Source organism: Cimex lectularius, unplaced genomic scaffold (genome assembly GCF_000648675.2).
Source record: "Cimex lectularius strain Harlan isolate CLEC.00 unplaced genomic scaffold, Clec_2.1 scaffold256, whole genome shotgun sequence".
Classification (NCBI taxonomy): Eukaryota; Metazoa; Arthropoda; class Insecta; order Hemiptera; family Cimicidae; genus Cimex; species Cimex lectularius.
Window position 1 is genome coordinate 499,840 of NW_019392862.1, and position 25,925 is coordinate 525,764.

The following is a 25,925-nucleotide window of genomic DNA, read 5'->3' on the forward strand; positions in this document are numbered from 1 at the left end:
CTTTTATCATCAGCAACAGTTCGGTTTCGAATGAAGTTGATATTTAATTTTTTTTTTAATTAAGGTTTTGGTTGAGATAAAAAAGTCAGTGTCACAAGCGGGATTCGAACCCACGATCTTCGGCTAAATACGCCGCTGCTCTACCACTTGAGCTATCGTGACTTCGATCGACCCGAACAGCAACTTCCCATCACAACCCCACCTTTTGAATTTTTCCTCCTTTTTGTCATTTTTCAAGAGATGGGAAGTTGGTGTACGAGTGGATCGAAGTTACGATAGCTCAAGTGGTAGAGCGGCGGCACATTTAGCCGAATGTCGTGGGTTCGAATCCCGCTCGTGACACTGACTTTTTTATCTCAACAAAACCTTAATTAAAAAAAGATTAATTAATTGAAAAGAGTTCATTTGGTCAAGCGGATCACCAAACCTAATAAATGTTGACATTTAAACCAGATACAACCAGAGAATATTTCGAACTTTACGGAATAAACTTTTTCGTTATCAAGTCTGTTCGCAGTTGGCCGAGACAATGGGCTTCCGCGACCGTGTGGGGCTGTGAAAATTCCCAGAGTGCAACCTGCCATGAATTTCACCTCCTCGCTTTTCCAACTAGTCACAAAAAGGTTTGGCTTAGGTTTTTGGATGATAGAGTAAACGATCAATCAGTTCGGCCAAGCTTGAACCGGCTCGTTTGACTTTTTTTCTGGGTTCATCGATTTTGCCGACCAGGTCTGTTGAACGTTTTACGCCACCTGTTACAATTCATGTTTTTAACACAATCTCATGTATAATTTATATATTTGTTTGATTGATCTATTCCCACGGCACGCTAAAAAGAAATATTCACAGACGAGAAATAAACTCGGTTTAACACAAAAGAAAAGAAACAATTGCAAATGGATACAATTACAATGGAAATATTGTCATTAAAAAGAAACAGTTAAATCGTCCAAAATCAATTTAATTATCTTTACGTCCATGTTTTGTACATACTCCGTTCTCGTCGACTTGGCGAAGGTAAAAGCAGTCGTGAACCGACCCTAACAAGAGACGCGTTTTATTTGATAAGACGAAGGGAAAATTTTACGTTCCGTGACTTGTAATCTGAGGGAGCAATCAAAAAGAACGGCAGTTACGTTGAGGAATGTTCCTCCATTCACCGAACGGGCCGTAGTTCAATTCATACACGTTTTACCATCATGGACTGGAGCGCATCGGCGGACACGTGCCCGTTTCGCGCTACCCTGTATACCCGGACGGGACCGGCCACGAAAACATGGAGGAAAACAGTACTTACTGGTAATCTTCTTCCTCTTTCTTCTTTGGTTGATAACGTTTGACCAGACCCCTGCAAAAAAGAAATAAAACTGAGTTAGAAAACAATTTAAAACAAAGGAAATAAAATAACCAAAAAACGACGCTAAGTTAGTAAGTATTTAAAAAGTAAGTCAATCAATTTAATGGGAAAAAAGTAACCTAAGTAAAAAGTTTCCATATTGGTTTTTAGCCAAGATGATGATGCAGTCATACTTCGACTATCCTCCATCGGAAATTACTTACTATACGTCAACGCTTCGCGTACCTTCGAAATCACTTTATTCAATTCCTAGATTGTACGGTACATAAAATAAAAAAAAATGTTCTTACACCAAAGCTTTCATTTACACAGAATCATAAAGAGAAAGTTAAAAAAATCCAAGTATGTACACTGAATCCAGTATGAAATCAATTACTCGTTAACAATTTTAGTATATCTTGGAGCAACGTCGAAGATTGTGAGGTTTCGTGAAAAGACGGTTTACTGGCAAAATCTTGATAATCCGTAGAAAATGGATCTCGATCGAACGGCATCCCAGTCGCTCGTTGAAGTGTGTAAAGAAATATTTTTGGAACTATTCAAGATTCATAAAAAAATCTCTTCCTGATAGATGTTCTACAGTTTTGTACTCTTCTGTAACAGCAAAAAAGTAGGTGAAACTGTCCCAGCATTTAGTTAACCCTAGGAGTCCTGTTGCAGCAGGAAAATGCCTACAATTACTAGATTTTCTTAGGATGGAACATGCCACTTCCACTATACAGACCAGATCTTGCTTCGTCGTTTTATTATCTCTTTCGATTCATGCCACATTAAAAAAAACGTCCATTTTGTTATTTCTTTCATTTGAATGCAATATTTACGGTGGCTTAATCCATAGGTTTTATTTCAAGATTCAAGTTAACCAAACAAATTGTATTTCAATGTCTTCGATGTTATTCCAGTTGTTATGCAACATCAAAGGGCCATACAAATATTTTCCCTAATTGAAGTTTAAAAACTTAAAGCACGAATGAGACCGTAATCCAAGTGAGATTTAATGATCAATAAAAAGAAAATAAGCATGAACCTTAAATTTAACTTCATTGGGTTAAATAGATGGCATTACGATTGTGATTTTTACTGGACTAACTTTTCTTTTTTGTAGGGTTTCATTAAGTTTCCCGAGTGGTTTATTTCCCTCAGAGGGAATTATGGTTTATTCTGGTGAAATTGAACTTGAAATAGAGAAAAATAAATAACAAATAAGTTTGTATATATGGAGAATGGTCGATTCAATCACGTATCAAGAACACTTTCGATAAGTGGCCCTCGGAGGATCTGACTCGTAGAAGGGTCATCTTTACCCGATTAAGAATAGGCCATGCAAGCTTGACACTAACACTTACTTTTACGGCCAAAGCCAGCGAGAGATAGGTTGCTCGATGTGCCCCACCTAATTGGAGGGTGCAACTCCTTGGCTCTGTATAGAGAGCGTGTAGGAATGCGACCGATATGAGAATTGTGCTTGAGCAGCGAATATCTGTCCCCCGTTCCGATTGTTTGATGAAACAAGCATGTTTTAGAGAATTAGTTTTGCGTTCATAGCGTGTGTTGAGAGTGAATGCATTTATTACCATGAATATGTAGTGTATGAGGAGTGATGGCGGATGGGAGTACCCCATCTCAATTAGGTTAGTTATGTAATAGGATGAAAGGATCATGGATGAATGTCGAGTACTCGATACCCCAATGAAGTGAAAGGTATTTAAATAGGAAAGAATGAATTTAAGAACGAGTGAGTGTGAATGATTTGCTTCTCGGAACAGATTGTGTTGGGGGCTAAAATGACCTAGCTGTTGACAGCATCCGGAGCCCAACTTCGGTGGCTGAAGGAGCAAGACCCGGACTGCCAACACCCGAGGTGGGTGATTCTCGAAGACTGTCGGCAATTTATTATAAACGACAAAAACTTGAATTGCAGGTGGACAGCGACAAGTGATAGGCTCAATTCTGGTCATGTGTGTATGTATGTACATGGGCAGATTTGAGCTTAGATAAATCCAAATCCAATGATCGATTCAATTTTCAGGCTAAAAAGAAACATTCTTTTCACTTCCACAATAAGGTAAATATATTCTCCGATAAGAGTGCAATATTAATATTTGTTACACCGACCTAATAATTAGAAACTCGGAAAAACCTAAAAAGGTAAAAAAAAAGGTTCTATATAGAATCATGTCTTTTAACAGCTTCTAGAAAATCAAAACAAGTTTGAAAAAAATTCCTAATCGGCTGTCACAGATATGCAATCTTCGGACGATGAACCCCAACCCTTTGCACGGTCGGATTTGCCACGATTTAAGTCAGGTGGTGTTGGAATGTTTTCTTCGATTCGCACTTTGCTTTTTTATGGAAGGAAAATTCCTCAAAAAGGGTTAAAAACCGGAACACGAAAAATGTAACGACGACTTAAAATCCCCAAAGTAACATTGCACTGGTTTTCAACCTTTCTAAAAGTAAACACGAAGATGTTTCTTGATGGTTTAAAAATATTTTGTTTCTTTTTCGACAACCTGATGATACTAATATCGTAAAAATTATTGAACAACACATTTTGTTTAAATATAGAAACCTACTTTTGATATATTTAATATTATCAGAAAGACTATTTACTTTATTATTTTATTTGCTTTCAAAACATATATGACACCTAACATCTTGTTTTTAATTGTGGTGTTCGTATCGGTGGTGATGGGAATTTCGGTCAATGGTTGTTGGAAAGAAAACGACTTCGAATCTTTGCCGACGTTTCGATTTAATTCAAATCTTTATCAAGGCATCCGCTTGATCTCTAAGTGTTATCTTTTTATTTATTTATCAAAGGTCATGTCAAATGTCCCTTATTATTGTTCTACTACGTTTATAGGCAATATTTTGGAATATCATCTTCCAAGTAGTCTTGGGGCACGGCAGCGGGCACAAATCGCTGTACCGGTACCTCAGGGCTATAGGGATTTTCAAATGTATATAGTTTATGTGTGTTTGTGCTGTGCTTGTGTTGTGTCTGAAGTTTTTGTGTCGTGTTTGTGTGATGTTCATGTTAATACACTAGGATGAATGTAATTTATTTGCGTGAATGGAAGGGGTTATTTACCCCGCCCCGAGGAATATCGAGTACTCTGGGGTGAGTGTGTGACGTCTGGAGAGTAAAAGTAAGTTATTAGAGCGAATGGAAGGGGTTGCTTATAACCCCGCCCCGAGGAATATCGAGTACTCTGGGGGAGTGAATGTGACCAGACTTTTATGTTAGTATTGTATGTTGTTTATATTTTACTCTGTTGGAATGAATATAATTTAAGCATGAAAGGAAGGGGTTATCTACCCCGCCCCGAGGAATATCGAGTACTCTGGGGTGAGTGTGTGACGTCTGGAGAGTAAAAGTAAGTTATTAGAGCGAATGGAGTGGGTTCAACCCCGCCCCGAGGAATATCGAGTACTCTGGGGGAGAGAATGTGACCAGACTTCTATGTTTGTAGCGATATATATGTTATGTATTGTATGTTGTGTATCTATTTTTAAATTGACAACCTGAGGTACTAACAAGAGGCTAGCATTTTAAAATAACGACGTAATATACAAGTAAAAGGAGAGAGTCAGTAACCAGATTGAGATGCTCAAATGGCTGCAGTTCAATATAAAATACGCGAGAAAGACAGGAAATAGAAGGAATACACGCGGAGGGCCGGCGATGACCTCAGCTGTTTGTCGGCCCATAAACCTTCCACTTTATATATATATATATTGTTCTACTTAACTGGTTGCTACCTTGCTATCTTGTTTTTAATGAGGGAAAAAGACAGAGTACATATAACTTATCGGATAACTTATTTACAAGACAATATACATATATATCGTCAGCTAATTTTATCTTTCAACGAATTTATCTATATTTTAACAGTATATATACATATTTTTCATGATGATGATGACGGAAGACCTGAAGCGGGGGTTTTATATTCCCAAAGGATTGCAGCCTTCTGGCTTATTGCACTTTTCTTAGTTTCTTAGTTTAGTTCAATTGACTAGATCCTTCTCTTCAGAAGTAATTGGTCATTCCTGCGATTCCTTTTCCTGGGGCTTCTTGATATCCTGGGATACCTCCATTGAGTGGTTGCTTTGCATGCGAAGATAGGTGGAAGGGAAGTTTCTCCCTCCTGATTTCATAACCTACAGACAGGGTCATCATTGAGTAGTTGTGTAGATAGGTGTCTGTCATTCGTCTGAGTTTTGCCTTTTCAGCTGAAGCAATAGGTTTGCCAGTTTTGGTCTGTCACCTGTAGGGTTCGTCCACACATTTTTTTTTTTTTGCGTATCCCTTCAAAGATGGAGCATTATTTCTTCCTGTTATTTCAACTAATAGGTTCAGGGCCTATACGTGCTCTTGCACATCCTACTCTGGCAAGTCGTCTGCTTTTTTATTATGCAGTTTTCCTTCGAGTCCTAGGACGCAAGATTTTGTCAAGCTGTTCATTTTGGATACACCCAGTGAAGGTTAGATGTGACTTCTTTTATGGCTGCTTGGCCGTCTGATCTTTTGGGGTTTTTGTTAATGAAACCTTTGTTAAGATTTACACTGACCCAAGCAGTCATAATTCAGTCTATTTGACAGTTTTCCTGTCCGTCTGTGAATACATTCAATTATGCATTTCTATGTTTATCTCCCTACATGTCTCACGACTCTACTAATCTATCTCTGCAGGTATGTATCTGATATTTAATTTTGTCGATTTATTATATTTAGTATTCTTTTAATGAGAGTTACAAAAGACAAGACTTGTAAAGAGTTTTTGTAAACAAAGATAAAATTTATTACGGATTACAGACATCGTAAAAGTATTATATTATCTATTATTTAAACCATATATTATAGATTATTATAATTTTGATTATATTAGTTATACATGAAGAATTGTAATAAAAATAATTTTTTATCATACTGGAACGCCTTTTTGTGTGTACTCTACTTTTTTTTCGATATTCTTATATGTTAGTGTGTTAGGGTTGTAGTACAAAACTGATTTTATTTAATTTAAAGTCGCTTCGTGTATGTAACAAACATGTTTTATGAGCGATTTAACGCTGTTGCATAAGAGCCAATAAAAACACAATCAATGTTATCTTTATAAAGGCCTTGATCGTCTCAAATCTACTGTTTATTTTGACGCACGCAATAGCCACTGCACAATTTGAAAGTAATAACATTATTATTATTATTTTCTTTCGGATAATCTTTCACGGCAAATTGCATGACAGGACTGAGAAATCAGGCCATCTGTACAACAGTTAATGACCTCTGCCGTAGTCATTTTCGAGCTGTACCCCACTCCCCACTAAACACTTGTGTCGGTTTTGTTATTCCAGGCTGTCATTATTACCATTTTGATATTTTTTTCTCTCTTTCAGACCAACATTTCTTCCGTATTTACATACGGTAGCCTCGACATTTGCTCAAGCCGACTAGTTTTAATCGGAATGTATTCAAAACCGATGAGTATTATCGGTTTGGCATTTCAACTAACAATATTGTACTTCTAATCTCTATTGGATATAAACATCGCAATAGCATTTGAATGGATAAAAACATAGAAAAAAATCATAACGAGATTCTATTGTAATTTATCACGCTCAAGACGAGTTTCTTCATTCAATAATTTCTAGACCATGGTCAATAATTAATTCATGACATATTGCGCCGCCTGTACTGATAACGTCTTGCAATCATTCGGGCATTTTCATGATGCAATCCTATAAACACCTAAGTCAAACGTAAAAATAATCTTATGTAATTTTCTTTATAAATTAATTTTTGACTTTGAGAAGGCAATATTGTTCAATGGGACACCTTTGAGTCTTATGCTATTTTCTTTATAAATTAATTTTTGACTTTGAGAAGGCAATATTGTTCAATGGAACGCCTTTGAGTCTTATGTAATTTTCTTTATAATTTAATTTTTGACTTTGAGAAGGCAATATCGTTCAATGGGACACAGAACAAATACATGTTGTAATAATTTTCCTCACCTTGTTGGCTCATTAAGGTTAATTTGCTTGTTAACCAGTAATTATTAAGAAAAAATAAGTAGTAACACGTAAATAAACTGGGCGCTAACGGTTATTGGTCTGGGACGCAACATAAAAAGGAGCAAATAAAGTATTACGCGCAAGTTTTTATTTATCCATTATATTTAGTGGTCCGATTGAACAAATTACTTCTTTGAATTAATTATTCTTTGTATGTAAGGTCTTGGTTGAAATGAAAAAGGTATTGTTACGAGCGAGATTCGAACCCACGACCTTCGGCTCAATACGTTTTTTTTATATCAATATGGTTTTTATTTATGTACAACATATTGAATACTTCTATATAATAGAAACAGTAACATCAAACGTTCATAGATGCATTTACATTAATGTGCTTGCTACGTACATTAGTTAAAGGCTCACTCAACTTAAATCTTCAGGGTTATTCAAGCTCGTGTGGTAAAGTTCGTCAGGTGCTTCTACACCTCAAATGAAACAAAAATGTTCGTACGAACCATGTGGTCAACTTCATTTCTGTTTTTCCAACTATCTATGAACTATTCATTTTTGGGTAAATCAAAAGAAATCATTGAAAAGAGCGTTCAATTTCTTTTAAGAAGGCGCGCTTCTAGAACTTACTTTTTAATTTTTCGTACAAAATCAAACACGAAATCTTTCAAAACCTGATAAATTAAAAAAAAACTAAATTTGCAACCTAGTTGAGCAAATTTAAATAGAGCTTTCACAACAGCATCTTCATTTAATAAGCTATATACTCTTTTCTTCCATTACATAGAACCAAAAGGCAGAAAATTTATTATAAATGGGAAAAAAGGAAAAAAGTGGTGGCGATGTTAAAAATGGGAAATGGAATTAATATAGTAATTCTACTTTTTACCCAAGTAGGGATTTATTTCCAAACTTTAACTTAATAAAAAAGTACAAAAAGAAAGAAAAATGAAAGAAAACATTTAAAAAAGCAACATAGGAACAACCAAAGCAGAAACATTGTACAAAATATTTACTCTAAATACAGACGAGAAAAAAACTAAAACAACACGGAAGTTGTTGTTGTTAACCTAATAAAAAAAGTTTTGTAGATTTTTCGACCAACTTATGCAGATAATTGTTCTCGGTTATCAGGAATGTGGTCAAAGAAAATATTTATAATTTTAAAACTTCGCCTAACTTTCGGAATTTATTGTACCTTCTTCAGGGCTCTACAAGATGATATATTATACAATTTTGGCCAATTGAACATCAAATATATATATAAGAATAAGACACATTTTTGTACTTACTGATTTTCAGTCAGACGTATATAAAATTAAAATTTTGTATTTTCATGTTAACACTGAACAATTAATAATTAAGAAAAAAATTTCTGAAAAACTTTCCAATATTTTCTTCTCGTTTTCAACTATGAAATCACTAGACTAGTTTTATGTAACATCACAGACAGTAAAATTCGCAATAAAAACAACAATGGGAGGGTCGTCTGTGGCCGCAACGGTTTAGGCATTGACACGGCGCTCGTCACTGTAAGGTAAAGGTCCCGGGTTCGAATCCAGCGGGCCTGCCTTCCAACCCGACAAACTTACAAATGGGCTTTTTTTCGAAAAACACCGGCACCCCGAGGGTTGATATAACCTCTGCTGTTGCGAAGCCTCGTAAAAGAAAAGAAAAAAAACAATGTGAGGTTTTTCTGAGGTACGGTCTATACACTGTAACTAGTCTAGTCAAGTCCTTTTGTAAAGCCCTGTAGAAGGTACAATAAAGTTCCGAAAGCTAGGCGAAGATTGAAAATTAAACATATTTTCTTTTACCACATCCCTGATAACAACCAAGAGAACATTATTTGAATATATATATATTACTAGCTTTATAATTCAGCGGTGCCCAGGGGGATAATAAAAAGTGTTATTTAACACATCAGGACAAACACAAAATCAACGTAAAAATCAAACAAAACACACAAAAAATTAGAAATAATCATAGTGAACAACCAGAGCAGAAAAATAACGCTGAGTTATNTATTATTTTTTTTTAAATAATAATTAAAACTTTCTTTTGTTTACTCTACAATTCTACTCTAAGTACTGTAGGTTGTTGAACAGTACACTGCAGCATGGTGTTTTCTTTAGAACGTTTTCGTCATCATGACACGAGTCCTTTTCAGTGTTAATTACATATGTATAATCCAGTAAGTAGACTTCTCAACGATTGTGACAGAGGACAGCAGGTGTTGATGGTACAATCGTCATATTTTTGTTTAGATCGTCCCGAAAATCCGATTAGATCAAGATCATTAAAAATTAAACTAAACTATTCTGTAGGCCCTAGCGGCTATTTCCCACGTGGGGAAAGGCCTATGTTTATATCGATTGGGTGCAGGTAGTGCAGTTGGCAGAAGCACGTCTCCATGGAGATCCCACGCCTTTCTCCCTAACCCCGAATTTCCAACAAAAACGACATCTCCCCGTGGTCGATCCCGTTATGAAAACACCAACCCCGACCGAAAACCTGGGATGCCGTTTCTCCGTCAAGTAATTAATCAAAATTTGAAAGAAAAAAATACACATGCCGGCCCTAAACGCGAGATTCCGTTCTGCGTTTCACTCCACGACGGAACAGTTGCTGGTTTCGTGACCTCCCCGGTCCCTCCATCAAAAGGCAATGTGATCTTATCAGTGTTGGAGATTAACCGAAAACTACTCACGAATACCATTCCAATTCTTGCCTCGGAAAGCCAAGCTAATGCTATTATTAGTAATTTAGCTAAACACACTGCTTTCACATCCAGCTTGGGTTATTTGGGTTGTGGAAGTGGAAGCGAAAAACCTCGTGCAGAATAGCCCTGCTGTCATACGAGACAGTCCAGACTCACAAAGCACTCCTGTTCTATTTATATAATTTATTTTCGCCAGAGTATCCTCGGTTTTGACCGAATTTCCTCTTCAACATGACAATCCAATTTACAAATTGTTGCACTTGTGTATTTTTAAGAAAGCCCAAAAACGTTTTCTGGAGATGTACAAAGAACCACGGACAAATTTTTTTATGACAACTGTAATTAATTAAGGTTTTTAGTTGAGATAAAAGTCAGTGTAATGAGCGGGATTCGAACCCACGACCTTCGGCTAGATACGCCGTTGTTCTACCACTTGAGCTATCGTGACTTCGATCCACTCGGACACTAACTTCCCGTCTCAACACCACCTTTTGAATTCTCCCCCCTTTCTGCCATTTTTCGAATGTCGTGTAATATATTTGATTCTCGGCGTTAAATGAAATGGCCAAGGAGAGCTTTAGTGAAAATACACTTCAATTTAATTTATCAAATTCACTAGTTTTCGTGGTCCGCTTGACCAATTGATGCCTTTCAATTAATTAAGGTTTTATGTCACGATAGCTCAAGTGGTAGAGTAGCGGCGTATCTTGCCGAAGGTCGTGGGTTCGAATCCCGCTCGTGACACTGACTTTTTTATCCCAACTAAAAACCTTAATTAATTGAAAAACATCAATTGTTCAAGCAGCCCACGAAAACTAGTGAACAACTATAATTTTCTCAGTACTGTCGACAGTTCTTGGATTCTAACATCAGGGAACTTCCTCTTTTTGGGAAACTTTAAATAAATAAAATTGGTCTAAAGACAATAATAACCGATGAATTAAGACCACCCATACTTCAAAAACCACCCATTCTAATACTTTAGTGTAAGGTAAAGGTCCTTGGTTCGAACCCAGGGGGCCCCGCATTCGAACGTTTTTTGTTTTTTAAATACTGGCACCACCGAGAGTTTATATAACCTCGCAGTTGAAATACTTTCGTAAAAGAAGAAAAGAAAAAAAAAGATGTGATTTGTATAATAATGAATAATTCCAATAAACAGCGAAAATAAGCGGACCCATAACAGTACTCCTTATCATAGGATTAGATCGATTCATCTTGGCTTCTACAACCTCTGTTTAATAATACTATTATTATATTCACTCGCTAATTAAAATTTTTATTAAATAATTTCCAAATAATAAAAATTCTAATTATAACAAAAACTTTTGTAAAATCTAACTTAAACAATAAAGATTGGTGTGGTGATTAGTGACCGTTAATCGATAATTATTCAGAAATCGTGAGATGCGGTCTGGTGTGGTGTAGGTTTCAGAAAAACATTTTCTTTATCGTGCCAACGTTTCGATCTTTATTGAGATCATCTTCAGAGCTCGATAAAGACCGAAACGTTGGCACGATAAAGAAAATGTTTTTCTGAAACCTACATCACACCAGACCGCATCTCACGATTTCTGAATAATAAAGATTGTATTGAAACCTAAAACGAAAGCAATAAAATAAAGAAGAGTTTCGTAAAGACACGTGGCAATCAGGAATGATCACTTCATTATTTTATAATTTAAACCAACAGGTAAAATGTTTTCATGGCAAAGAAAATTTGTTTTCTATCAGAAATCTAAACTTCCGACGGGTTGACACAAAACTTGTTTTACCGCTTTACCAAATGTGCTGGCACACGATGTGTGTCGACCACGTTGGTCAGACAAACCAGTCGGCCTAATGGATTTACAAATCCTATTAAACTCCGTCTTCTTTTATTCACTGGAGGGATTACAAGTGTGATAGATAAAAACAGATTCACACTAATTAAAAAAAGAAGAAAAGAGAAACATTGGAATCCATTTATAAAATAAAACTTTCGACTAAAGGAACGGTCAGTAATGTGCGATAAGTTTCGAAATGGCCACGATCCTACTTTCTTTCCTATTCAATTTCATTTTTGAGGGTATCGTGAATGCGAGAAAACTTCGTTCACATCAAACTAATTCATTTGGTTCTTCATTTTTTTAAGGCAAATTCCGACAGATATTTTTACAGCTCAAACTCGTCATTAAATAAACATGACTTATATTGATGATGAAGATGAATTGAGACTAGGAAGTGGGTTTTTTTCTGTTGTACATTGTACTTTCTTAGTTTCTTAGTTCAGTCAATCAACTCGGTCTTTCTCTTAAGAAGTAGGTCATTGACTGTAGTTACTACGCTTATTATGTCATAAACATTTTAACAAATATATATTTTATGCTTTAACGAAGTTCGTACAGGATGTATAAGTTCTTTTAAGTTATCCTCTGATTCAAATAAAAGGTTTCCAACAGAAATATACCGATGCTTCCCCCTTCAAACAATCGTTTTACTGAGATAAACAGAATCACATCTGGTCCCGGTGCTGAAAGTCTAGAGTTAGATTTATCCCCAGGAGAGATTTAATACTGTATCTCGTTCCCAATTCAAATAACGGTATCTAATCTTATTGAAACTAGTATAAATCTAAATTATACATATAAGGCCGATAGAACGGCGAGTGTTATCATGACTATTCATTTTTTTTTTTAAATGAAAGAATTATAATAACACCCGGCTTAAGCAGTTGAGGAATATCGATCGGACTGATTTTCCGAAAGGAAGAAAAATCGAGTTGCGTGTTTAGAAAATGAACGCCAAATACCACGTTTTGTATAATTTGGCCTGATTTCATTCACGAAAAACTGGCGACCGTCCAGGCCTATACACGAAATAGGCCTGTTTCTAAAATCTAGCTAGCCGGTCACACGAAAAGTTATGTTCTTCATTAATTTTCCGACAGGCAAAATAAAATGATAAATCTTGCTGAACCCCGAGAAGCCAGGCCATACCGGTCGAGTCTACTTTTCAGCCTCGTTTTGTATATTCAAAGAAAAAAATAATATTTATGAAGAAAAAAAAATATAGGACTGATAGTAATGTGTGGAGATTAGTGAATCTCAACACGACATGCAAGAATGGCACAATTACGCAGAAAACAAACACATTGAGCCCTGGGGATGATCTCAATAAAGATCGAAACGTTGGCACAATAAAGAAAATTTTTTCTGAAACCTACATCACACCAGACCGCATCTCACGATTTCTGAATAATAAAGATTGGATTGAAACCTAAAACGAAAGCAATAAAATAAAGAACAGTTTCATAAAGACACGTGGCAATCAGGAATGATCACTTCATTATTTTATAATTTAAACCAGCAGGTAAAATGTTTTCATGGCAAAGAAAATTTGTTTTCTATCAGAAATCTAAAATTCCGACGGGTTGACACAAAGCTTGTTTTACTGCTTTACCAAATGTGCTGGCACACGATGTGTGAAGACCACGTTGGTCAGACAAACCAGTCGGCCTAATGGATTTACAAATATATTATTTTTGTCAGCCTGTCAGCCCCCCTCTTTTTTTTTAGAAGGAGGGGGAGGGAGGGAGAGAGAGAGAGAGAGAGAGAGAGAGAGAGAGAGAGAGAGAGAGAGAGAGAGAAGAGAGAGAGAGAGAGAGAGAAGGGAAAAAAAGAAGGAGAGTACAGAGAGAGAGAAAGAAAGAAAGAAAGAAAGTAAGAAAGAAAGAAAGAGAGAGAGAGAGAGAAGAAGAGAGAAGGGGAGAGAAGGAAAAGAAAAAAGAAGGAGAGTACAGAAAGAAAGAAAGAGAGAGATATGCCTACCAGTGGACACAAAAACAGAATTAAATTTAAATGGTTCTGACTTAAAAACGACTCTAGGCGAACCTGTAATGTGTGAAGATTGCTCATGATTCCACTGGGTCGCTGGCCAGAAGGTCGGTTATAAGCTCAGAACTTTCAAGACGGTTTCTGGGGCCACCAATAGGTGGTCAGTTTCCCATGTAACAAACTGTAAAGTCGAACCGGTAAAAACTGTGTCCAGACCCCAGGCACGACGAACACAGCGGATATAATCCGAGCTTTCAATAGTGTGCGAAATCGATAAAACTCGGCCTGCCATGTACTTCGCCGTCTACGTGACCCGTTAGACAGATTGGCTTTCCTAGCAGGACGTCTGAGTGCCGGGATAGTCTCGACAACTACCCAAACGGGTTTTCGGGGTCTCCGCGATGAAACTTTGCCTTCGGGATCAAAATAAACGAAAAATGTTATAAACGGTTGAGCAATATTTCTTTATTAGTTGAGAGAAGTTTCGCCTAGGGAGATAAGTCAAGGGAGATTCATTCGGATGACAAACGTCCTCCCGGAGCAATAATATCTTGAAATTCTGTTTCCTCCCGGGGGACAGTGACGGGGCGAAAAGACTGCTAAATCGCAAAACTCGGCATCATCGCTTTGGGAAACCAGGTTAAAACAATACTCAGCAATGCTGTTCTACCACCACGTTATTATCAACGCATAAAATAATTGTTTAATGAAGAATCTACGTAACATTTGATCCCAAAGGATTATTGGAGAAAAAATTTATATTCATTTTAACGTAATTAGGAGGTAAAAATATTTTAAATCTAGAATGAAAACATTTATGGCTATCACGAATTAATTACTGATTGATTTGAAGGTTCTTAACGTTTTTGAGGATACTGTTCATTCTTTCGTATTTTTCATCACGTTTACACTGTTGTAACAAATCTTGTGGGATGGTCTAGTGGTTTCTAGTGTGCTTACCATAGTTTATACTAATAATGAAGGGCTAAAACATTCTGTAGTTTCTAGATTTCTTGCTCTTTAATATTGCAGTATATTATTGCACTTTAACATAAATCAATGAAAACTTTTATTGTAAAGAAAAAAAATACGTTCATTACATCACAACTTCATTATTTATTACATCTCTTTACGGTTATCGCAATAATATTTCATTAGAAGATTTTTAGTTTTTTATATCTTTTGAAGTTGTAAAGTATATGATAATGTGGAATGAAGTCAAATAGTGTATAACTTTTGAAATTCAAGGTAATTGCTGGCCCGTTGTAACTAAATTTAAAATATTCAGAAATCGTGAGATGCGGTCTGATGTGATGTAGGTTTCAGAAAAACATTTTCTTTATCGTACCTACGTTTCGATCTTAATTGAGATCATCTTCAGGGCCTGGGATTTACAAAGATTGTTTAAATTTAACAAATACACGTGGGATGTGGAAAAAAGTGAATTTATACAATGCAAAAAAATCTATTTTTTATATTCAATCAAAGTATTTCTACTCAGTCAAAGTGTTTGTTTTCTACTTAAGTGTGCCATTCCTGCGTGTCGTGTTGAGAGTGCCAGTGACTCTGTTAAACAGCAATATCTCACTGGTAATCTCAACACGACATGCAAGAATGGCACACTTACGCAGAAAACAAACACTTTGAATGAGTAGAAATACTGAGATTGAATATAAAAAATATATTTTTTTGCATTGTATAAATTCAATTTTTCCACATCCTACATGTATTTGTTAAATTTAAACAATCTTTGTAAATCCCAGGCCCTGAAGATGATCTCACTAAAGATCAAAACGTTGGCACCATAAAGAAAATGTTTTTTCAAACGTACATCACACCAGACCGCATCTTACGATTTCTGAATAATTATTGACTAACGGTCACTAATCACCACACACTAAATTTAAACTCGGTAAAACATTTATGGTTTTGACGAGAATTATTGTTTTACGGAGATTTTGTGTATTTTTAATCTTTTGAATATATTTGTTTTCGCTCCTAGTGCTAATATGGGCATTTCATGATAGGTTTGTTCCTCCAAAACTGTATTTTTATTTTAAATGTATTAAAATTTTAAAAATCTGTATATTGCACCAGGATACAGACTTTCCTGCAAAAACGTTGTAAACATTACATAATATACGATTAAAGTAAATTTACGGCATGGGAGTCCGTTTGCCCGAGGTCGATTTACATTTGACTTCAATTTTAGGCTTGCACAGTAAAAAAAAAAAAAAAAAAAAAATACAATGAAGCATTAACTAACATTACAATTAATAATTTAATTTTTAACAAATACATTACTAACAAACTATAATTTTTTTTTGTAATTTGTTGAATTTCTGAGGTGCGGTCAAGAATCACACATAATTTTTTTCGTTCAAATTAAAATAAATTATTGGAGGCAGCAATTTAGGATTAAAAAGCATTACTATTATATATATATCTTTTTTTTTTAATTTTAATAATTTGTAGTACAAACACCCATTGGTAGTCCACTTTTACTAAAATTTAAATATAATATATACTATAATACTAAAATATATTTAATAAAATAATTCTAATATTAACTCATGGCGATAGTGCTAAGCATGGCGCGCATAATTAATTACATTTTTGAAATCATTTAGCCACAAGTCAATTTAACAAAATTTCGATGAAGAAGCCGAATCTCAGATAAGGCAGTGCATTTTGCAACAATTTAACACGGTCGTTAAATAATGAACAAATTATATTTTCTTTAACCCGGAAAGGCGCACTATTGAGATAAAGCAAATCTCCTCTGATTATGAATAACCTCAGCCAATCCTTTAGTCCTATCCTTCGCTAGGTTAAGCGGAGGAACAAACCTATCATGAAATGCCCAGATTAGCAGTAGGAATGAAAACAAATAAATCCAAAAGGTTAAAAAAATAAAAAAATCTCCCTAAAATCGTAATTCTCATGAAACCCATAAATATTTTACTACGTTTAAATTTAATTATAATCACCTCGAACTTCAAAAGGTGTACATTCCACATTATAATTTACTTAAACACTTCAAAAGATGTCAACAACTAAAAATCTAAAAACCATAAAGAGATTTAATAAAAGATGAAGTAATATATTTCCTTGTGGAATGTACGTATTTTTCTTTACCATAAAAGATTTAATTGATTTATATTGAAGTGCAATATTAGAAAAACAAATTTAAGAAATAAAAGGACCAAGAACTCTAGAAACAAAAAAATATTTAAAGTCCTCCATTATTAGTATAAACTAGCGTAAGCAAACTACAAACGACTAGTCCATCTCGCAAGATTTGTTGCAACAGTGTAAACATGATGAATTATTTTCATTAGGAAACAATGAAAATTATACCTCAAAAAGTATCAAAAACGTTAAGAACTTCTAAATCAATTATCGTATTCGTAATAATCATAAATGTTTTCATAGATGGATAAGTTTACAATGTTTAAAAACAAAGAAAATAACCATAACTTATTTCGATAAATTGATGTTAGCCTGATTATAGATCATTTTACAAAACTAAATTATCCATTCCAACAAGACAAGCTTCGGACTTATTGATAAATTTCTATTAAATCGCGATATTTATTAGCGGATTGAATCTGTGAGATTGATACGCTATAAGAATTTTGATGGGATTCCAAAGAAGTCCAGTGACACGAAATATACCATTGTCCTCTAGATATGAACCGTGTCCCATGTCGGGCAGTACCTGCCGATTTCGTTATAATGGGTTCGAACGTGACAAGAAGGACAATTATAATCTCCCAGCTATTCCATTTTCGTGCAAATGGAATTTGTTTATCGAACAAGCCCTTTGTGTCTTAACAAAAATAGAATTAAAACACGACGACCCGCCTTTTATTCTATTCACGTCGTGAAATACTCGAATGGCCATCGCAAGCCAAGTTTTCAACTTTCTCATCAATAGAAATCGTCCTTAGTTTTTATGTGTGGTGATTAGTGACCGTAAGTCGATGATTATTCGGAAATCGTGAGATGCGGTCTGGTGTGATGTAGGTTTCAGAATAACATTTTCTTTATCGTGCCAACGTTTCGATCTATATTGAGATCATCTTCAGTGCTCAAAGTGTTTGTTTTCTGGGTAATTGTGTGGAGTTCTTTGTCGTGTGTGGAGGGCATTCTTAACAACGCAGAAAACAAACACTTTCAGATCTCAATAAAGATCGAAGCGTCGGCACGACAGAGAAAATATTTTTCTGAAACCTACATCGCACCAGACCGCATCTCACAATTTCCGAATAATCTTAGTTTTTATATTTTATGCGTTGAGGTTTACACAGTTTATAATGCATACTGTTTAAATGAGAAAATTGTTTAAATCAGTACTTCCTCAATTGTTGTTTTAAGCCTAGAAGCATTACAACCTCCATTTTTTTTTGGCAAGTATGAAGATTTATTCGTCTCTTTGAAAAATCAACATGAACCTCAATCCAAATCTTATATACCTATTGACTACACCTACTTTTTTAAAAACTTTTTGTTTTTTTACAACTGCATTCTTCGATGCAACAAGTAAAACATATAATATTTACCTATAAACATATTAACGGTAGCATGAAAGCTTGAACAGCTACCATCCAGTGATGGTAGCCGTTAGTTCATCAGTACGATGAGCGAGATGTACTCCATCCTAGAAGAACGATTTCAAGTCTTAAGTCAAGTGTTACCAAGTGACGCGGGGCCACCGACGCATCAGTCTTCTGTTTGGATTATTAGGTAATGAGGTGGATAACAGGTTTTTGACCGAAAGGGTTCGGATGATGCGGTAGTTTGGATTGGAACGTTTTGTAGCGGGATTGGGCAGCTTGGTTATAAGAGGGACATTTAAGTCGGTACGTCTATGTGTTGAGTGGACACATAGAAAGGGGCGTTGACTATTGTTCTGAGGATTTTAGATAGAAGGGATTGGATTCGATTGAGGTTAGAACGCTTAGCCGTCCCGTAAAGTTCAAGTCTCTATGTCCAAATTGGGGACAGGAGGGCAATGTAAAGTTTTCTTTTGTTTGTTAGTGACAGTTTTGATCGTCTGTCGAGTCGTCTAAATGAAAAATCGTTGTTGTCTGTGCGTTTAAGTCGTGGGGGGGTTCCACGTCAGTCGTTTGTCCAGGTAGAGTCCGAGGTATCGTACATGGTTCGCAATTGGGATGGGAACGTTGAGGTATACTGGTGGGAGTGTTTTCTTGTTTAGAGTAAATAATTATTATGTTCGTTGATTTGGTTTCGTTGATCTTGATTCTCCACTGACGGAGCCAGCATTCTAGGATGTTTAGGTGATTTTGAAGAATACGGGAAGCTGTGACAGGATCTTTAATTGGAGGAAGGATTGCGGTATCATCGGCAAAGGTGAAGGTGTATAAGGTTGCGTAGGTAGGTCGGAGGAATAAATTGAATACAGGAAAGGAGCGAGCACGCTGCCCTAGAATAGGATGGATAGAAGACAATGAATTTCTTTGGGATAGTTGGAAGGAACGATCGTTAGGATATGATTTTAGGATAAGGTTGCTGGTAGGATGTTCTTGAGCTTCCACAGCAGCCCAGAGTGCTATACTCGGTCAAAGGCCTGGTATATATCCTAGACATACCCGGGCAATACCGTTTTAGCTCAAGGAAAATAACGTCGTTTTGCGATTTGCTTGTTCTACAGTTGACAGTATTGACAGACTACACCTATAAAATTCATCAGCGTATTTTAAAATCTTTTATTTTTTTACAATATTTATTTTCGTACAGCTTCTATACTCCATAGATTGATAATAGTTTGATTGATTTTTTACATGTTCATTTAAGGTTAACATAAAAGAAAACATTTACACCTAAACGGATTAAAATTATCTATACAGCAGATAAAACTGTTCAATTATAATCATGATTCTCCATGATTCATTGTACCATCAGAGCAAGGGATCAGTATTTTCCATGACCCTGTTTAAGAGTACCAGAGATTTCGGTCTTCATCCCAAGTGATTTATTTGTAATTTAAGATAATTTATCGAAATGGAATCGACGATCAGCTAAAATTCGACACGATTTCGGGCCGATTGAGCAATACATTCGATAGCCATGATGAATCCCTAGAAATCTTCTTGATTAACGTAATCGGCGGATAAAATAATCGGCACTTGCATTTGGCATTCACGGAAAATAATACGGTACAACATATAGGATGATAAAAATTTATAATCTATACTTAGAAATACGAACAGGAATTAGACGGGGGGGGAATGCAGAAAGAGAAAGAGAGAGAGAGAGAGAGAGAGAAAAAAAAACCCAAGAGATTGGTTGATGTAATGTTTTCAGGTCTCTTCGACCTCTCTGCAACTTAACTCTCTCTAACAGAGAGGTAGACATAGAAATAGTTAAATAAATAGGGATAAAATGAAGGAGAGAGAGAGATAGAGTGAGAAAGAGAGTAAGTGAAAGAGAAATGGAGAAAAAACATACACACAAACAAACAAACTTTGTAAACTAGAGCAACCCTTTTAAATTACTTTCAAAGAAATTAATTTAAAAATTCACTGGGCGGCTTGGCTGAATGCGCTCATTTATTGGGATTCACGTACAAGGCTCATTAATCTTCTGAGTCAAGTCCACGTGTACTTCCGTCGGCCCTTATGAACGAAAATCCACTTGTGGACCACAAAACCACACTTATTCCAAGTAGGGCCCCTACCAGAATAAAAGAGCTCTTTGACGCTTGCGGGCTCGACAGATGAAATATGCATAAAATATGATTTACCGACCCTGAGTACTAAGAACGGTCATATTGCTTCATGACTTCGGATTTTGTCCATTGGGTAAGTCTGGGTACATAAAAGACTGAGAGATAAGCCAATTCAAACCTACTGGGCATGTTTTTGTTTTTATTTCATCATGAAACGAACATCCCGTCTGTTTTACTTATTACAAACCATTCTTGAACATCTAATAAATTTTCTGCATGTGTTCTTGTACTAATCGAGGGCTATCATTCTCTTACTTAATTACTTGATCCCGTTGCTGGATGATTTTCTTTCTGACACTCCCTCTTTACTCTCTTAATTATGCTATATTTCAATAATCGCTCAACGCTTTTCTCTCTCTCTCTCTCTCTCTCTCTCTCTCTCTCTCTCTCTCTCTCTCTCTTAATTTAAAAAAAAATCAACTTTCTAGATACGTAGAAAACGACAGATTAAAAAATTAAAATATGAATGAAAAAATATGTCATTTAAGTTTTAAAATATCTTACTTTAATTATCTCCAAAATTAGTACTTGAATGTAAATCAAAATAATTTTTTACTTGTAAAATGATACCTCATATGGCAATTTTTTTTAGAAGTGTTTGATATATTGTCTTGCTGAACTCTATTTGTAAATTTTTTTTGTAAGTAATTCTTTAAGTAAGAAGAAATTAATTTTTATTTGTTTTTGTCACGTTATTCTTATATACATGGTTTTTATTTATTCATGATGTATGAAAAAGTAATTGTTTTGTTAGGATTAAGTAGAGTGTCATTCAACTATTGTATATCACTTTAGAGTAAGAGTGGTCCTGGAGACCAAATCCTGAGTGATGTATAAATAAAATGGAATCTCTGTGTCTCTCACTCTCTCTCTCTCCCTCCCTCCCTCTCTCTCTTAATTTAAAAAAAAATCTATAAAAAAATAATCTACTTTTTAGATACGTATAAAAACGACAGATTAAAAAAATTAAAAGTTGTAAATGAAAAATTAATAATACAAAAAGTCTCTTCATAAGAATGTAAACATATGTAGTTTAAGTTTAAAAATATCATACTTCAATTATATCCAAAATTAGTTCTTGTATGTAAATCAAAATAATAGTTTACTTGTAAAAAGATACCTCATATGGCAATTTTTTTTTGTTAGAAGTGTTTGATATCTGGTCTTGAANGCTCTGTTTTACTCGCTTCATATCATTTCACTCTTTATGCCCTTTGCATATGCATTTCATTTCCCATTTTTCTTTTTTCCTTGAATTTACTGTCACCTCTACTTTTTTCTATTTTACCATAAGTTTCACTTTCTTTCTTCTTGTCTCTACTTTACCCGCTCACTTAATAATTTTGCATATGAAATAATAATGCAAACATATTCTACGACATTTGTTCAATACTTTGTTTGGGGAAATGAAGTTTTACTTCAGGTATTTGATTAGTAACGCTTGTACGTATTCTATTTACTTCAGGACATATTGAAAAATATGGCACGTTTAATGTAGTGTCAAAAGCCGAAAAAGTTTCATCTCGGCTTTAATTGCGACCACTGTTTTAGATCTCGTTTAACTAATCTTTGCGTGGTGTTAACTAGGCTTTTAGGGAGATTTATACAGTCTCCTAACTCTGTATAGGCTTGCAGGTCACGCTATACTAAGCCTGAGATAATTTCTTGTCCTGAGACCTTTAAGGAAATTAAAATAATGCATAATTATAGTTCTTTTTTAGTATAAACTGAAATGTTAAACTTCCTTCTTTGTGAATCTATTGGCTAATTGAGACGAACAAAGCTCTATTTTTACAAAGGTCTCGACCAGAATTTAATGGACTATTCTTTTGTTTAATATAGAGTGATCATCCATGATTTTTTAACGAGTTAATGCATGCCGTTTAAATATTTTAAATGATTGAAAATATTCAACGCAAAATACCAAAGAATATGTTTTTAATTTTAAATTATATTCACTCTCGCAGACGGTTATTAACAAATTTAAGTTTTTTTGCCATATAGGTAATTATTATAATAAAATTCATGAACTGCCTGTTAATTTTTGTGTGTTTGTATTGTTGGAATAAATAAAAGATGTATTTTTCAGTGGCAGGACTTTCCCACTGCAATAACTACAACAAAATTCAAAACCTTTCTGAGAATACAGTGCACTACTGATAGAGCCTATCAGTAACTGGATCGGGCTAATTGCTGTGGGAAGGATGGATCCTCGGTCGAGTTTTTCAAGCGAAGGCAATTCTCGGAATACAAACCCGTACATCTCGATTGTAATTCTTTACGATAAGATACTTGTGTGTGAAAGAGGGTGTGTTATGGAGAGAGAAAGTGCGTGTGTGTATGTTTCCTGACAAATGGCCCCAGTCACACACTCTCCGGACTTAATTGTGGCCGGTAATCTACTTTTCGTTAATGAACAGTTCTCAAATAAGTCGATGATTGACGGTTGTACATATGCAGGAAATCGATTGTTATCTCAAAAACGAATCGCTCTTTCACATGAGTCACAATGTATAGATGTTAAGTAAAGGCAACAATAGAACGATTTAGTTCTATTTTACACAGGGAAATTACCGGTATTTGGACAATATACCTTTAAATGAACTAACCATTCAGTCATTTTATCTATCAGCTTCCGTTCTCATAGCCTGTTATGAATTATTTAAAATATAGTTGAATTCTTGTTGAATGACACGTTAATTCCAGGACGTTAAAGTAAGTCCATACAGACACGGAAACATATAAGTTTTGGGGATTTTCCGGATACTCTTCTCGAATGTGAAATAAGCCACTTCGATGAACTTCAGAGCTGGTTCATTGAGCTTTCATAACGTGATCCCTACTGCAAACAGTGCTAACTTAACACAAAAAAATATTTAAAAAATGTAATCTAAACCAACATCAAAACTATAAAACAACTTACGTTTTTTAATTAATTATACTTTTGATCTAAGGTCTTGATCGAGATGAAAAAGCTAGCGTCACGAGCGGGATTCGAACCCAGCCGAAGGTCGTTGATTGGCTGGGTGCCTAGTAAATTGTAGTGGGCTAGCAAAAGGAATAATATGTGCTCGAAGAAAGTGTGAGAGGAGAATACAAAGATTGTACACCAGTGAAATATTTATTATTTTGTAATAAAATTGACTGGGGGACGTCGGTGGCCGCAACGGTTAGGCATTGGCACGGCGCTCATCACTGTAAAGTAATGGTCCCGGGTTCGAATCCAACCCGACATACCTACTAACGGGCTTTTTTTAATCAAAAACACCGGAACCCCGGAGGGTTGATATGACCTCTGCTGTTGCGAACCCTCGTAAAAGAAAAGAAAAAAACAAAGACTAGTGAGAGGTTTTTCTCAAGTACGGTTTATACACTGTAACTAGTATAGTCAAGTCCTTTTATAAAGCCCTGCAGAAGGTACAATAAAGTTCCGAAAGCTAGGCGAAGATAGAAAATTAAAAATATTTTCTTTGGCCACAACCAAGAGTAGTGTATAATAGGATAACTGGGCGTTGTCCAGGGGATAATAAGTAGTGTTGTTGAACACAATAGGACAAACACAAAAATCAAAAAGTAAAAAAAAGTAGTAAAAATCAAACAAAACACATAAACAATAGAAATAATCATAGTGAACAACTAGAGCAGCAAAATAACGATGAGTTATTCTTTTATTATGTGCTTTTTTTATTTCCTCAATAATGATTAGTTCGAGTACTACAAGTAGATATTTGACAAAAACATAAAATCTATATATATTTTTTAAAAAGAATTTTTATTTAGAAATCGTGAGATGCGGTCTGGTGTGATGTAGGTTTCAGAAAAACATTTTCTTCGTCGTGCCAACGTTTCGATTTTTATTGAGATCATCTTCAGGGCTCAAAGTGTTTGTCTTCTGTGTAATTGTGTCATTCTTGCGTGTCGTGTCGACAGGCACTCTCGACACGACACGCAAGAATGACACAATTACACAGAAGATAAACATTTTGAGCCCTGAAGATGATCTCAATAAAGATCGAAACGTTGGCACGATGAAGAAAATGTTTTTCTGAAACCTACATCCCACCAGACCGCATCTCACGATCTCTAACTAAATATCTTTTAACGGTCACTAATCACCACACGTTTAAAAATAATAATTAATTTTTTTTTTCTGTTTACTCTACAATTCTGCTCTAAGTACTGTAGGTTGTTAAAAGAGACAGGTTGACATACCTACAAATGGGCTTTAAAAAAAAAGGCCCTGAGGGTTGATATGACCTCTGCTGTTGCAAACCCTCGTTAAAAAAAGTTGATTCAATTTTTTTCAACACTGTGTTCAAAAAAAGTTGGTATATCTGTTTATCTAACAAGAATAAAACTTGTCTGTCAACGGACAATACCTGGATGAAACAAACGTTAACAACTCGAAGGCCGGCCGAAAAAATCAAAGATTTTTGATAAACTCATAAAACAACCAAACGAATCAAAAATAACAAAATACATACGGTGTATAAGATAACGTCTGGGCTTAATTTTCCGAGTTTAAAATTCCTACTGTGATCGAGACGAGTTTTCGCTTTCATGGCATAAATAGCCCGTCATCAAAATGAACAACGCAACGATAAAACATCATAAAGAGATTATCATTTCTCATACTCGCAAGTCGCATGCGAAAACGCAGGCGAATTTTTTTTCCAGTCTCGCTCCATCTGCAAGAGTAGGACATCTAATCTATTATGGTAATGAGTGCGCCACCCTTCTGGCACAAGTGAATAGGGCCCTGGCAAATAGCCTTCGTCCTTCTCTCATAAAAAGATGAAACCGTTATGGAATTAATTAATTAAAATTAAGGCTTTATGAAATAAGCTTACAAATAATCTAAGTGAAAAAGAACTGTAAATTCAAGAAGAAAATCTAAATTATTTTAACCATTTAAATATGTCACAATTAACGGGGATAAACATCCCCTCTGTTGTCTTAAGTGATAATGGATTTCATATTTCTCATTACATCGTTTTCCCTTCCAAAGGTGATCTAATTTGTCTATAAGGAGTTAACTGATAAAATGCTTCAACAATGAATCACTTTAAACTAATAACAATTGTAATTGCGGTGCACAGCTTGCAATAGTAACCTAGCCATTTTCAAAACGCACCGTAGGCGTTATTACAATATTTTCCTTGTCTGATCCGAATTTCCACGACAATTAAAATATTTGCAGATGTTAATTAATATATTTTTAGACAATCGGTTTTGGGAAAACATATA

At 35.3% G+C, this 25,925-nt stretch overlaps 1 protein-coding gene across 12 annotated transcripts in view; it reads right to left on the minus strand.

Annotated features, from left to right (window-relative positions):
• Positions 1–25,925, minus strand: part of LOC106662798 (formin-binding protein 1-like) — a 146,550-nt gene that overhangs the window by 37,867 nt on the left and 82,758 nt on the right. For all 12 annotated transcript variants that reach the window (XM_024228821.1, XM_014387141.2, XM_024228819.1 and 9 more), the window contains exon 3: positions 1,298–1,348. In XM_024228821.1, coding sequence (XP_024084589.1) covers positions 1,298–1,348 — 51 coding nt within the window. The remainder of the gene's footprint in view (positions 1–1,297; positions 1,349–25,925) is intronic.